A 16,165-nucleotide genomic window follows, 5' to 3' on the forward strand; every position below is an offset into this window, starting at 1 on the left:
CTATGTGGTGCCACACCCCCTTTGGTGGTACCACGATTCACACTTAATTTAAAGGTGTCAATGGTGTAGTGTGGCAAATCAGCCACAGTGTGGCACAAGTGAGTCCATGATTTTTTACTAGATTCATTGGTGAGTGCATTTCAGTCATTTTTATTCAGTCATCTTTTATTTTTATGTTTTATAAACATAGAAAATAAAGAAAATAATAGAAAATAAAGCAGAATCCGTAGGATGAATTAAAAAGCAATTGTTTCTTTAAACAAAACTGTGTATATCCCATTTAACAGCATTAGACAAATGAAAACTTAAAAAACAATGTATTATTTGTGGAATCTAACTCAGGTCTCCTAATGAGTAGATTTGCTTATAAAACATTAAATATAACAATAATTAAATCAAGTAGAATCTATGTGGTTTAACCCATTCTGGGCGGGAACCCCTTTTGGTGTTTAAAGCATTATGTTATACTTTAGCTATTGAAAAATAGCAGATCTACAAGCTCATAGCGCGCCACCGAGTGGCGCGCTACGAGCTTGTAGGTCTGCTATTTTTGAAAAATCGTAAAAATGCGGCACAAATCTTTGAATATATATTCTTTCAGAAGACTTTTTTTTAATTTATTTTTTTACGTCAGGTCAAAATGGGTTAAGACTATAGGTAAAACATACGTGTCCTCGTTGTTGGGCTCCAGTGGAGGTGCAGGTCCTTTGGACTGGCCCAGCGGGTCAAATGTTGAGCCTGAAAATGGTCAACAAAATGTGGTGTTCTATGTTGCATGTGGTATTTCATGACGATATACATGTTAACTTTGAACGATTGTAACCATAGGTTGCGTTTTCTTTTTTCGTTTTGCCAATTCTCCTCCCCCAAATAGGTCATGTCTACTGCGGCCCCTGTCGCTGACAACCCTTCACTGTTGGCCTGGGTAGTGGTGAGTAAAAACAGAGAGAAGGGCAGGAGCGGTGGCGGTGGTTTGCTCTTCACCGCGGCTCGTGACGTCATGTTGTAGTTCGGTGGTCACTTAACCACCGAAAATCCGGACTATGTATGAGCCTTAATGAATAAGAGCGATAGAGAGAGAGGAGTGTGTTTGTGTACGTGTGTGCATGTGTGCGTCAATTTAACAATGGTGCAGACGATCAGAAATAAGCAGAGAGCGACGTTTACGCTACTGTATGCCGAATTGAAGTGGACTTTCCGAGGGTGGGTTTCCGAGGCTAGGCCTTCGGTGGTCTTCCATGTTTCAGAGTCATAGAGCAGGACAGTCTACGTGTTGATGTTGAAGATCTGTATCTTGGTGTTCTTAGAGAGTTGTTTGGATAGCCCAGATCGTCCGCAAGATCCTAAATGTCAGCTGTGCTTTGCCGATTCTAACCTCTATATCCCTGTCTGCTCCTCCATCCCTGCTGATGTTGCTCCCTAGGTAAATGAATATGTCTCTTCTATGATTTTGGAGGGTAGGCCATAGTGTCCTAGGAGGTTCCACAGCACTTCCCTGTCTAGACTGTCAAATGTTTTTTCAAAATCGACAAAATTTACATAGTGGGGGGTTTGCCATTCTACACACTGTTCTATGATAATTCTCAGGGTTGCAATATAGTCTGTGCGTGATTTATCTTTCCTAAACCCAGCTTGCTCTTTTCTTAGCTGTTTGTCCAGGGCTTATTGTGTGCCAATGTATTCAACAGTATTGGCACATTCTTTTCTCTTTTTTTTACATCCACAGGAAAATAACATTAGTCTAGGGTTTCATGCCCATTGAAAACGTCTGACTGTGACTCCACTCTGACCACAGTCTGCTAAATAACAGGTCAGTAACACCTACCTCTGGTCAAAGATGAGGTGTAACCAGCGGCTCTGACTGCAGTCATAGGTCTTGATACTCCATCCTGGCATACCGTGCATGAAGGACAGGTTTTTGTTATGTTATTTATCAGTAAAGCATCAATACAGCTCGCCTTACCTATCTGAAATGCAGTACCTAAGTAGGCCATTATGCTTTACTTTAATCATTTAGTGTAAATACACCTCTGTGACTGACTCCAATAAGCAAAAGTAGTTCAAATGCACTCTCTGACACATAAAGCCTGACTTATACAGTACCTCGCATGATGGTGTCACGATGCGACACATTCTGAGCTTGTAGATCTGCTAGTTTGTAAATGAATTCGAAGAAATGTGCCTGACATGCCCACAATAGGGATGCGCATGTGTGTGTGCGTGCTTGCGTGTGTGTGTTTGAGAAAGAAGAATCATTGTAATACACAGTTTATATGCCGTCTCACCTGCACAGCTCCAGTCATGGGTCTGCCCATTGAAGATACCATAGCCGTTCGAGACTGCAAGGCACAACGTTTACAAGATTAAAAACCTTTGGCTTTGGCATTGGTTTTTCCCTCAATAACGTTTTTGTTTATAAAGTCTTTGACTTTTTTCGGATGTCATTTTTAATACCGGTAATCTCTATCCTATCTGCCAACTTCTTTGTTTTGTATTTTTCTGACAATTTAAGACAAACAAACAAGACAGGGTCTAATAATGACATGAGGCACCCACTGGCCTAGCGGTCCAGGTGCATACCACATAGGCTCTAATGCAGCCTGACAACGTGTCACGGGTTCGAGTTGAGTCGATATTTTTTACAGAGATTGCAGCAGTTTCAAGGCATCAAAGGCAAGCATCCATATCACTAAACTTACTCCGAAAGATGTCCCGATAGGCCGACCCCCGATGGCTGTCCCTGGAAACTTGGCAGTCATCTGGGAAAGAATAGACTAAGTTACTGCAACTGTTCAAACAAACAACTTCATATTATATTCTTCTTTAGACAAAGGCTTGTTGTTAAACACCAACTACATATACTAGATCACGGTTTACCAGCTCACAGAGAGCTTGTAGATCCGCTGTTTTTGGTGAATGTTCCCCCCCAGAATAGGGATGCTGGCGTTCAAGTGGTAACTTCAAGTATAAAGTAAATTTCAGTCCTATAATGGAAACGGATATTGTCTCAAGTTTTCTTACTGACATACCGTATCTCAAGGGGAAAGATGTACATGTGTTCTGTAATATACTGTACATGTGTACTGTAATATCATGACATAGATGTACAAGGTGCTATAATTCATAGGTGCCGTGGCTGAAAAAGCTATTCAACAGGGGTGCCCTCCCTGAGCCAAACGTTTGAGAATCACGTGCACTAGATAACTACATGAACGTCAGCATATGCAGCATACGCAGCATACGCAGCATACGCAGCGGCAGTGGTTCAGCGGTAGAGTGGCTGGATGGTAACCGCAAGGTTGCCTGTTCGAACCCTGTGGGCTCCCCCAGAGTTAGTGTCGAAATGTCCTTGAGCAAGACACTGAACCCCAAATTGCTCCTGATGTGCTGGTTGGTGCCTTGCATGGTTTCCGCCGCCATTGGTGTATGAATGTGTGTGTGAATGGGTGAATGTAATGCACAATCTATGTGAAGCGCCTTGGATAAAGGCGCTATATAAATGCACCATTTATTTACCATGTCACCCAGTCTCTCTCATATAAATCAGAACACAGAGTTTACAGAGCGTGGACTTACAGGGGGTCTTCTCCCATGACTGGTCCTCACTGCTTGCTGAAAGCCTGCGTCGTTGTCCAGCTCCTGTAATATAATAATAATAAGGTTGATAATTAAAAGGTAGGGTAAAGTGATATGTTTTGGTTAACTTAACACAAAACATAATCGTTAAAGGGGTTCCCCGTCCAACCAGCTCTCGTTGCTGTCGGGAGGAAACCTCATAACTCCATTTTTGAGGGTTTTGATTTTTTTGCCATGAATCAGTGGTATTGAACACCCTTTACGTCTGTGTGTTGTTTCATAAATCAGTGCTATTGAACACCCTTTACGTCTGGGTGTTGTTTCATAAATCAGTGCTATTGAACACCTTTTACGTCTGTGTGTTGTTTCATAAATCAGTGCTATTGAACACCCTTTACGTCTGTGTGTTGTTTCATAAATCAGTGCTATTGAACACCCTTTACGTCTGTGTGTTGTTTCATAAATCAGTGCTATTGAACACCCTTTACGTCTGTGTGTTGTTTCATAAATCAGTGCTATTGAACACCCTTTACGTCTGGGTGTTGTTTCATAAATCAGTGCTATTGAACACCCTTTACGTCTGTGTGTTGTTTCGAAAATATTGAAACAATGGAAAGTAGTGAAAAGTGCTTTGGACAAAACCTCTTAACTCCATTGGACCCTCGAAAGCAACTAACTCCACCACCTCTCTCCCTCTCATGGAAGAAATTGACGATATATAAATTTACAACACCAACTTTGATGAGGCTGTATTGCTTTGTTTTAAAAAATATAATAATGAATATTTTTCATTTCCTGAAAAATGAACATTTTGGAGTTATGAGGTTTCCTCCCGACAGCAGAGATATAATACATTTTCAGGTGGGTTGCTCATTTCAGCCAATCAGGAGAGAGTAACCATCAACCATGTATCAGCTTCAATTTTAGTGTTCCAGCTCTAATTTAGATAGATAGATACTTTATTTGTCCTTTCGGAAATTTGTTTTGTGCACAGCAGTCATCAGGATATACATAAAACATATGGAAACAAACAGATCACAGTACATAGACAATAAAGAAACAATGCCAACAGAAGGCCACCAGTCATAGTTCCAAGAGGCGTCACATCACACTTTATGCACGGAACTGAGACGGGCCTGCTTGTTCATAAGTCCTATACTTATGGGAACAATGTACCATGTACCGTCGCCCTGATGGTAAGAGATGGTATTGGCTGTGTAACGGGTGTGTATTGTCCCTAGTAATAGCTTTCCCCTTCCTGAGTACCCGGGTCTCATACATTGAGGTCATACTCTCAAATCGTTCCCCAGCTATTTTGCTGGAAACGTTGATGATTTTATGGAGTTTGTTCTTATTAACCAATGATAATGAGCCATACCATGAAACAAAACAAAATGTCAATGCACTCTCCACAAAGGATCGATGAAAAAGTGCACATCTTTTTCCACGTTATACTGTCTCAATCTGCGCATAAAATGCAGCCTCTGCTGACCTTTCCTATAGATGGAATGAGTGTTGGAATTCAATGTCAGCTTGGAATCAATCGTTGTACCCAAGTACTTGTATTCCTCCACAATCACTACCCCATCCCCACCAATGACTATTTCCTGGTGTGTATGAGCACCAGTCCTAAGGTCAAATAAGACCTCCTTAGTTTTTTTGATATTTGGTCATTTCTGTGTCATCAATTCCAATCACTTGTTACTCCTGTATGAGGATCTCTCTTTTTACCTCCCTTTTTACCTCCTCTTTGATGATTTGATTTGACTGTTTTGACTATATAGTTGTGTATATTCGTACGTCTCTTAATGTTTTGATGAATTGAAAATGGTGGGCCCTATTGTAAACAAGTTTAATGCTTTATGGTGTCGTCCACTCAGTTAACAGTTTTTGCATTGAGTTGTACTTGAAATGTACTGTAATTCTGCAAACTGTTAATAAATCAGTCAATCAATCAATCTCCTGGAGAAATCATTGGTAGGTCTCAAAATACATTCTGTTTAAGAGCTGGAGACACTCTTGTATAGAAATGATTACTAACAGAATATAGAGCTAGATTGACTTATTTCAACATCTAAATCACTTACCCTATGCAATAAGAGACATTACATTTATGATCATCAATCATATTTTCTTATGCATTCTAGGAATATGTCTGTATACTAAACCTGTGGTTCCAAAGTGGGGTCCGGGGCAGGGACCCCCCAGGGGTCATTGACGGAGTTCCGGGGGGTCACCCAGCTAGTTTGGAACCAAATGGACCCTTATAGGTCTGTAACTCTGAGAGTGTACAAATGGAAGCAATATTGTTCCATTTGATTTTACAATATACTGTAAATTGGGGGGTCCCAGAGATAGAAATGCCATTAAATGCTGGTCCATAGACTAATAATTCATGTCAAACTGGGGGTCCTTGAAATGAATATGGTTGAGAATCACTGCTAAAAATCTTCTCTTATGGGGGTCCCTGGCATGTCTTTTCAAATGGGGGAGGGGGGGGGGGGGGTCCTCGGGCTAATTAGTGTCCATTTGGGGGTCCTTGACATGAAAAGGTGGGGAACCACTGGACTAAAACACAAGAGATAATGTAATATGTTGTTGTTGTACAGTTAACTTACCTCGGAGTCAAAAGTTGGGTTATAGTCGTTGTAGCCAGTATAAAGATCCTCCTCCTCTTCAGCCAGATGCACATGTTCCATCATGACGTATTAAACACAACTATTGTTAATTGTTGTTAATATCAATAAGACGGTTTGGTAAATAAATATATCTTCTTTAACGTACGGTCAAAAGAAAAAGCCATCGGCTATTATAATTTATAGCTTTCTTAAACCGTTTGTTGACGTCCATGCAGTGCAGTCAGTCCCACAATGCAACGCGACATGATGGGCGGGACATGTTTCCCCTCGCCTGGCTCCTGGGTTGGTCGGAAGGCCTGTCAATCATTAGTTTGCGCTAATGTGATTGGTCAAAAACAAAATGATTCCTGTCCCGGTCGTTGCTAAGATACCACTGGAAGCGGTGGTGGTGTGAACAACGAGCGCGCGCGCACGGCACGCACGCTCATGATGATTATGACCATTATATTTATTTATAATATAATAAAGCCCCGTTTCATACTTCGTCGCACATACATTAGGTTTCTTCTTCTCTTAATAATGAATGGCAATGGTTATATATTATAGGGCGAATTTGTTCTGTTTTGATTGATTGAAATATGTATTAACAGTTTGCAGAATTACAGTACATTTCAAGCACAAAGACTGTTAACTGTGAGTAGACGACCCAATAAAGCATTACACTTGTTTACAGGAGGGTCCACCTTGTTCAATTCATCAAAAATTGTCTTAGCCCTAGACTCTCGTAGATGTATTTTATCGAATCTGACATGGATTGAAAATGTCAGAATCGATATAAAAAAAATACATCGACGAGAGTCTAAATCTTACTCTGTCTCATTGTGTCTCTGTCCGTCTCACTGTTCCCACTCGAGAGAAATCACACAAAATGTGAAAACACAACAACTAGAGCAAACGCGGATCCCAGAATGTTTATTTGTCTTTTCTTGTTCTTGTTTTTTAACCTTTTAGCGCACCGTAGTCAACGCCTCCTATCCTAACTGTAGGTCATGTGACAGGAGGGGAGTGCATGAACTGAACTGAACATTATAACACAACACATTCTGCTGCTCTGGTGCTCTGAGGGCTGCTGAACAGCCACAAATAACGGTTTAAAAATGAGCTCATCTGACGGGAAGACAATCAGTGTCATTGGCAGGTCAGTAAATACCGCCAGAGTTCTGTAACTTCTATGTTAAAACTTGAACCTGCATGCTATACCTATACCATATCTGTCATCATGGCATTGTTGTAACTTAACTTACAACAGCATCTGACTGTGTCTGTGGCTTCCCTGACTTAATTGTACATTTCATATTGATAACATGAATGAATTCTGATTGTGCTAAATGTCTATCCGGTTGTGGAATTGATTGATTGATTGATTGATTAACAGTTTGCAGAATTACAGTACATTTCAAGTACAACTCAATACAAAAAAAAATGTTAACTGTGAGTGTACGGCACCATGATAAACTTTAAAGAATTATACTTGTTTACAATAGGGCCCACCACCAATCTCTGTATAGCCCACCATTCTTTCTATACTATTCTGTATTACTGTCCTATAACATTACTGTACTACTGTACAGTACATGATCACACTTAATACTTTGGTCTTATTTGTTGGCGGCAAAATGTGGAGAGAGAACTCGTACAGGATAAACATCATTAATGTTTTTCGATTAATTGAGTACAGTACATGCCAATTAATGGAAACAAGCCGAAAGGCTTTTTCTTTGATTCATCCTTTTAGCAGACCTTGTACTGTACTGTACTGTACTGTACTGTACTGTACTGTACTGTACTGTACTGTACTGTACTGTACTGTACTGTACTGTACTTCCCATGCCTGCATGTCCATGCAAACTGTTAATAAAGTATATACAATCTGTCAAGCAAGGCACAGCAGTCAACATTGGAACTGGCCCTGCACACAACGAGCTGTGATAAATGATAGGCTATCACTTTGTCTTACAACAACACGTTCAAGTTTACCTTGAGACCACGTCTCTCCCCACATTCTATTAACGTGGTGTGTGGACACACAGGAACGATGGCCCGTATTTGGGCCTGTGTTGTTGTGCAACATGTTCATGTGGAGTTGAGAGCGACGAGTTGATCTCTGCCAGGTTTACATTTTAACCCCCGAATCCTGTTGTTCATGATTACTGCACACTAGACAAGTTTTATCATGTGACTCCTCACCTCAGTCATCGTATACATGCATGTGTGTACAGTATGTCTTTCTGAGTTACAGACAGTACCATTTAGGCCTGACCTCAAAATGTAAAAATAATTCTTCTAAATAAATACTTTCACGATTTTTCAAAAATAGCAGACCTACAAGCTCGTAGCGCGCCACTCGGTGGCGCGCTATGAGCTTGTAGATCTGCTATTTTTCAATAGCTAAAGCATAACATAATGCTAACACCAAAAGGGGTTCCCGCCCAAAATGGGTTTAAAGAACTAAAAGTACCTGCGTCAGTAATTCTTTATACTGTAAACAATCTAAAAACACAAAACTGTTGCTTTTGAATTCAATTCAATTCAACAATCAATGGGTTTTTCCCATTGATTGTTTCCCCACAGCGCAAAGTTCCTTTAAATGTCTCCAATGAGTAAAGTATAAAAAAAAACGAATCAAAAACTAATCAAGTAATCCATAAAGTCATCAAATAAAAAGGCAATGCGTTGCTCAAAAAGGGAAAAAGGCCACAGCAGGTTCCTCTTTGTCCAAAAGCTCTGAATGGATTCAGAGCTAAATGTTTCTTGACCACACTTTTCTTCTTCAGATCTCAAAGTTCCAGCCCCAGTACGTTGTTTTTTTTTTAATCAATTTCTGATTCTGGTTTAGTTAGTATTGGCCTTAAAATAGTCTAGTTGGTAAACCACTAACAAACACTCTTTTTGATACCTAAAATGGCCCATATGTGGCATGCGGCATGCGCCTGGACCGCTAGGCCAGCGGGCGCCACTGTACAACCATATTTTAACCAATATATTCACTCTGTATGTTATATTACATTTTCTTTCAATACTCCGACCAGGACAGGAAATACATTTCTTCACACATTTATGTGGCAGTGTCACAAGGTGACTTGTTATGAATGAAAATGCCATAATAGTGAAGTGCTTTATTGGGTCGTCCACTCACAGTTAACAGTCTTTGTATTGAGTTGTGCTTGAAATGTACTGTAATTCTGCAAACTGTAAATAAATATTTCAATCAATCAAAAAATCAAAAGTTTGACTATAACTTACAGCCAGGTGGTTTTATCAATCAACTGTAAGACTGTTGTGTAATTGGTCAGCAAATAGCTACAGGCTGTCCTCTATCGCTTCACTTGTGCTGTAGCATTCTAGGAGTGCAAGCAACAGTAGATCAAACTAATCAATTTATTCAAATAATCAGCACTTTAATCTATTTATAATTGTTTTATTTTAGATGAAAAGTTAAAAATATGTCCCAAATTATCTGTGTGTGTGCGTGTGCGTGTGCGTGCGTGCGTGCGTGCGTGTGTGTGTGCGTGCGTGTGTCAGTGGGCTGATAGGCCGTTCCTGGGCTATGGTGTTCGCCAGTGGAGGCTACAGAGTGAGGATCTATGACAACCAGGCAGGACTGGCAGCCAAGGCCATCACAGAGATCAAGTCAGTATGAATGTACATGTTGTGACCTACCGGTAGTTGGATCGGCTATTTTCGGCAAATAGATTTGGTGTAGATGGGGTGAAAAGGAGGGGACCAAGTATATACCTTTTGGGCGACCCCTGTCAACTGGTTTTAACCCATTCTGGGCGGGAACCTCTTTTGGTGTTTTAAGCATTATGTTACTTTAGCTATTGAAAAATAGCAGATCTACAAGCTCGGCACAAATCTTTGAATATATATTCTTTCACAGCGAACGTTTTTAACTCAAATCTTTGACTCTGAGGGGTTCCTGGAATAACATATTTTCAGATGGGGGTCGGCGGCCAAATACAGATAATTCTGGGGGTCCTTGACATGAAAATGGTTGGGCACCACTGACATAGAAATATAGGTTTTTCAACTTAGAACTTAGAAGACTTTTATTTTAATCGGCTTCAGGTCGAAATGGGTTAAGTGGATAATGAATGTACAATATGACTTGATATTTTCACTTTTTGGTATTTTACTGTCAATTCTGTCATGCAGTATATCTTTGCTGTCCCACCTACTGTATGTCCAAAAATATTAACTTTTCAGGAAATTAAGAAATGAATAAGATGCTTTTAGAACAACGCAATAGTGCCCTCGTCAAAGTTGGTACGGTGACTTCATACGTTGTCAAATTAAAATACATCATTATTACTTTACTCAAATACAGCTCAATAAGTGGAGTTAGGAGGTTTGACCGACAGTTTGATGATCCAATGGTGTTAGGAGGTTTATTCAGAAGAGCTTTTTGTTGTAAAACCCACACACAGATGTTCAATAGCACTGATTATTATTTTATTTTTTTAATATATCAAAAAGTTGAAACATGGAGAAAGCTGGTATCTGCCCGACAGCTGAGCGACAAATAACTTGTTCTCTTGTAATAATACTCATCATGACTGTTATTACAACATCACTCTTGTTGTTTTGTTTCTGTGCAAATTAACAAAATCGAAGTGCAATATACTGTACGTCTTGCTTAAAACCCATTTTGACCTGAGATCAAGCTGAAAAAGCTATGTTTCTATGTCAGTGGTTCTTCGATGTTTCAAAAATAGCAGACCTACAAGCTCGTAGCGTGCCACTCGGTGGCGCGCTATGAGCTTGTAGATCTGCTATTTTTCAATAGCTAAAGCATAACATAATGCTAACACCAAAAGGGTTTCCCACCCAGAATGGGTTAACCACTTGAACGCCAGCATGCCTATTCTGGGGTGGAGCATTCTACCAAAAAGTAGTAGATCGGCTATTTCTTTGGAGAAGAGATTTGGTGTAGACGGAAAAACGGTAACTCAGTGTTTTGCTAAGAATATCGAAACTTTACATCTAAAGTTCTGTTACACAATCTTGTCTTAATTTTGGTTTAAAAAAAAAAAACCTTAAAGGACCACTTCACCACTTTTCAACCTATCTTCATATAATAGGTCCTCACTAATAATCATGATAAAATGGCACGATTTCTTTCTACTCAGTCTGTGTCTCATAGGAGGGCTGTGGGCAGTTTAGAAACCGTCTTCCAGTGACATCATCATTAGGCAGATTTTCTTTAAACAAGATTTTTTAACAAAAATGTAATGATTTTCATTATCGTGAGAACGATGGCTTCCATTTTCGCACTGCAACAGGACTAGAAAGACTGCAGTTTCTATTAGCTTGTATTCCCCATCGATGATGTCACTGGAAGACGGTTTCTAAACTGCCCACAGCCCTCCTATGACACACAGACTGAGTAGAAAAAAATTGCGCCATTTTTTCATGATTATTAGTGAGGACCTATTATATGAAGATAGGTTGAAAAGTGGTGAAGTGGTCCTTTAAACATCTTTGTAATCCAGTGGATTCAGTGTCCTACAAATCCTATAAATCAACCCAAAATTACCAGGAGTTTAAATATACAATTTTGTTTCAGGATAGATTCAGCATCCTCAATAGCCCCCAAAACCACTCCAATATTGTCCAAATCGGCCAAGCAGTTGCTGAAATATTGTCCATATATAGGTGATTAAAGCTTATTATGCTAATTATGAAAATTGCCCAACATATGGTTAATAGAAAAACCGTGTTAACCCATTTTGACCTGAGATCAGATTCTAAAAATGTCTTCTACATCCTGACAGTTTTCTGAAAAAGCTATGTTTCTATGTCAGTCGTTCTTCGATCTTTCAAAAATAGCAAACCTACAAGCTCGTAGCGCGCCACTCGGTGGCGCGCTATGAGCTTGTAGGTCTGCTATTTAAAAAATGCGGCACAAATCTTTGAATATATATTCTTTCAGAGACAACGTTTTTTTTTATTTTGACGCCAGGCCTAAATGGGTTAAAACTGTACCATTACTGCTTGCTAGCGTTGGCTGTCTATAACTGAAAACAACTTACATAATGCGCTAGGGCTCAATCTTCAGTTCAGTTTATTAGCCAGAATGACAGATGGGCAGCATTTAATTTTTGGACGGTGGAGTTCAAAGAACCGGTCATCTGTTTTTCCAATATTGTCTGAGCTGCAGTCTGCCACATAAACAGTAGAGGGCGCACTCGTCTGTTTTTTCAGTGTCCTGACTGCCTCCCCAGACAGATTTCCTGCTGAACCAGCTGTCAAATGTCAACGCCTGACATTCCATCCCCGTGTCATCCATTACACTAGTACCAGCCAGGCGACCTCATTATCGTGTAAACATTTGATTTGTTTTCAAACAAACTTCAGGTTCAATCGTTTTACTTTTGACAGGTTAATTCATAATAATAATAATAAACTTTATTTATAAAGCGCTTTTTCGAAAACAATGTTTACAAAGTGCTTTACAGTGAGTGTCAAGGGATTAACCAACAACAATCAAATGAAATGCATAAAATAGACAGAATAAGACAATAATAGAACCAAAGCATTATACATACATGGACATGAGAAAATGCATGAGCAACATAATAATTGAGCGAGGGCGTGTCTCATTTCATACAGCATTCATCGTAACTATCTGAGAGAGGTTTTGTAGCCATGCTAGTAGCCTATACTCTACCACAGTGAGCACACCTAGTTTTGTAATTAATGCTGGCTTTTTGGCCTGGAAACTGACCTGACTGCATTCAGGGGTGCATACTTAGTTTAGACTAGTCATTGGTTAGACATGGGTGAAGGTTAGGTTTAGGTGTGCCCACATTTTCCCTTTCCCTGCTTTGTGAGACCATGTTTTCTCATGTTTTACGTGTTTGTACCGCATGTGATTTTTACCTGACCCGTGTCTTAATTCTGTTGTTTCGTTGTTAAAACATAATGCGGTCTTAAGCGTTACTCATAGTCTGGATTTTCGGTGGTGAGGTGACCACCGAACTACAACATGACGTCACTGAAGGCTCATACATAGTCTGGATTTTCGGTGGTTAGGTGACCACCGAACTACAACATGACGTCTCGAGCCGCGGTGAAGAGCAAACCACCGCCACCGCCCCAGCCCTTCTCTCTGTTTTTACTCACCACCGCTCAACGTTATTTCAGCTCCGGTGGTCAGCTCACCACCGGAGCGGTGGTCACCTCACCACCGGAGCGGTGGTCACCTCATCACCGGAGCGGTGGTCACCTCACCACCAGAGCGGTGGTCACCTCATCACCGAAAATCCAGACTATGAATGAGCCTTTAGACATCTGAAGGGCCCCTGCCTGCCTACTATAGTCATCTATATCATCTGAAGGGCCCCTGCCTGCCTACTATAGTCATCTATATCATCTGAAGGGCCCCTGCCTGCCTACTATAGTCATCTATATCATCTGAAGGGCCCCTGCCTGCCTACTATAGTCATCTATTCTATATCATCTGAAGGGCCCCTGCCTGCCTACTATAGTCATCTATATCATCTGAAGGGCCCCTGCCTGCCTACTATAGTCATCTATTCTATATCATCTGAAGGGCCCCTGCCTGCCTACTATAGTCATCTATTCTATATCATCTGAAGGGCCCCTGCCTGCCTACTATAGTCATCTATATCATCTGAAGGGCCCCTGCCTGCCTACTATAGTCATCTATTCTATATCATCTGAAGGGCCCCTGCCTGCCTACTATAGTCATCTATTCTATATCATCTGAAGGGCCCCTGCCTGCCTACTATAGTCATCTATATCATCTGAAGGGCCCCTGCCTGCCTACTATAGTCATCTATTCTATATCATCTGAAGGGCCCCTGCCTGCCTACTATAGTCATCTATATCATCTGAAGGGCCCCTGCCTGCCTACTATAGTCATCTATTCTATATCATCTGAAGGGCCCCTGCCTGCCTACTATAGTCATCTATTCTATATCATCTGAAGGGCCCCTGCCTGCCTACTATAGTCATCTATATCATCTGAAGGGCCCCTGCCTGCCTACTATAGTCATCTATTCTATATCATCTGAAGGGCCCCTGCCTGCCTACTATAGTCATCTATTCTATATCATCTGAAGGGCCCCTGCCTGCCTACTATAGTCATCTATATCATCTGAAGGGCCCCTGCCTGCCTACTATAGTCATCTATATCATCTGAAGGGCCCCTGCCTGCCTACTATAGTCATCTATTCTATATCATCTGAAGGGCCCCTGCCTGCCTACTATAGTCATCTATTCTATATCATCTGAAGGGCCCCTGCCTGCCTACTATAGTCATCTATATCATCTGAAGGGCCCCTGCCTGCCTACTATAGTCATCTATATCATCTGAAGGGCCCCTGCCTGCCTACTATAGTCATCTATTCTATATCATCTGAAGGGCCCCTGCCTGCCTACTATAGTCATCTATTCTATATCATCTGAAGGGCCCCTGCCTGCCTACTATAGTCATCTATATCATCTGAAGGGCCCCTGCCTGCCTACTATAGTCATCTATATCATCTGAAGGGCCCCTGCCTGCCTACTATAGTCATCTATTCTATATCATCTGAAGGGCCCCTGCCTGCCTACTATAGTCATCTATATCATCTGAAGGGCCCCTGCCTGCCTACTATAGTCATCTATATCATCTGAAGGGCCCCTGCCTGCCTACTATAGTCATCTATATCATCTGAAGGGCCCCTGCCTGCCTACTATAGTCATCTATTCTATATCATCTGAAGGGCCCCTGCCTGCCTACTATAGTCATCTATATCATCTGAAGGGCCCCTGCCTGCCTACTATAGTCATCTATATCATCTGAAGGGCCCCTGCCTGCCTACTATAGTCATCTATTCTATATCATCTGAAGGGCCCCTGCCTGCCTACTATAGTCATCTATTCTATATCATCTGAAGGGCCCCTGCCTGCCTACTATAGTCATCTATATCATCTGAAGGGCCCCTGCCTGCCTACTATAGTCATCTATATCATCTGAAGGGCCCCTGCCTGCCTACTATAGTCATCTATATCATCTGAAGGGTAACATTAACATTCCTTTTATCTTCTTGCTCTTTTGGCAATTCAACAAGAGCGTTAAAGGACCACTTCACCACTTTTCAACCTATCTTCATATAATAGGTCCTCACTAATAATCATGAAAAAATGGTGCAATTTTTTTCTACTCGGTCTGTGTCTCATAGGAGGGCTGTGGGCAGTTCAGAAACCGTCTTCCAGTGACATCATCGATGGGGAATACAAGCTAATAGAAACTGCAGGCTTTCTAGTCCTGAAAAGTTGCAATGCGAAAATGGAAGCCATCGTTCTCACGATAATGAAAATCTAAATATTTTTGTAAAAAAATCTTTTTTAAAAAGAAATCTGCCTAATGATGATGTCACTGCCCACAGCCGTCCTATGAGACACAGACTGAGTAGAAAAAAATCATGCCATTTTTTCATGATTATTAGTGAGGACCTATTATATGAAGATAGGTTGAAAAGTGGTGAAGTGGTCCTTTAAGCGTGTCTCTCATCCTTGTTGTGACCTACTATAATGACAGACTGGATGGATAGGGATGCCAGGTTGAAAATGGTTCATAATATATTTGTTTAGGATCTAGAATTGGCCTTAGCTTTAATCATTGGCAGTAAAGGGGGAATGGGGCTCCACGCAGAAGGCCAGCCTCAGTATTGGGAGGGATTGGTACGTAAGTCATGGTCAATAATTAAGAAATAAGGTTTTGCAAGTCATTGGGCAGTATTATGCGTGTCTTAAGTACCAGGTCTTATGACTTAACTTAAGACCTGGAGGCGTGATCAATGCTGTTTGGCCACTCAGAATAGCCAAATGGCATTGATCACGCCTCCATGTCTTAAGTTAAGTAATAAGACCTGGTACTTAAGACACGCATAATACTGCCCATTGTGTTTTATTAACCCATTTTGGGCGGGAACCCCTTT

At 41.0% G+C, this 16,165-nt stretch overlaps 2 protein-coding genes across 3 annotated transcripts in view; one reads left to right on the forward strand and one right to left on the reverse strand.

Moving 5' to 3' along the window:
- The window catches only part of ift88 (intraflagellar transport 88 homolog), a 47,390-nt gene extending 40,961 nt beyond the window's left edge, over positions 1-6,429 (reverse strand). For both annotated transcript variants that reach the window (XM_079519320.1, XM_079519321.1), the window contains exons 1-6: positions 6,195-6,429; positions 3,577-3,639; positions 2,700-2,759; positions 2,286-2,339; positions 1,826-1,889; positions 669-738 (exon numbers count right to left, since the gene is read on the reverse strand). In XM_079519320.1, the coding sequence (XP_079375446.1) occupies positions 669-738; positions 1,826-1,889; positions 2,286-2,339; positions 2,700-2,759; positions 3,577-3,639; positions 6,195-6,278 (395 nt within the window). In that variant the 5' untranslated portion in view covers positions 6,279-6,429. The remainder of the gene's footprint in view (positions 1-668; positions 739-1,825; positions 1,890-2,285; positions 2,340-2,699; positions 2,760-3,576; positions 3,640-6,194) is intronic.
- Positions 6,430-7,214: 785 nt separating this feature from the next.
- The window catches only part of cryl1 (crystallin, lambda 1), a 63,127-nt gene continuing 54,176 nt past the window's right edge, over positions 7,215-16,165 (forward strand). The window contains 2 exon segments of the mRNA XM_079519328.1: positions 7,215-7,353; positions 9,738-9,845. Coding sequence (XP_079375454.1) covers positions 7,313-7,353; positions 9,738-9,845 — 149 coding nt within the window. The 5' untranslated portion in view covers positions 7,215-7,312.

The sequence above is a fragment of the Electrona antarctica genome (assembly GCF_951216825.1).
Source record: "Electrona antarctica genome assembly, chromosome: 13".
Taxonomy (NCBI): domain Eukaryota; kingdom Metazoa; phylum Chordata; class Actinopteri; order Myctophiformes; family Myctophidae; genus Electrona; species Electrona antarctica.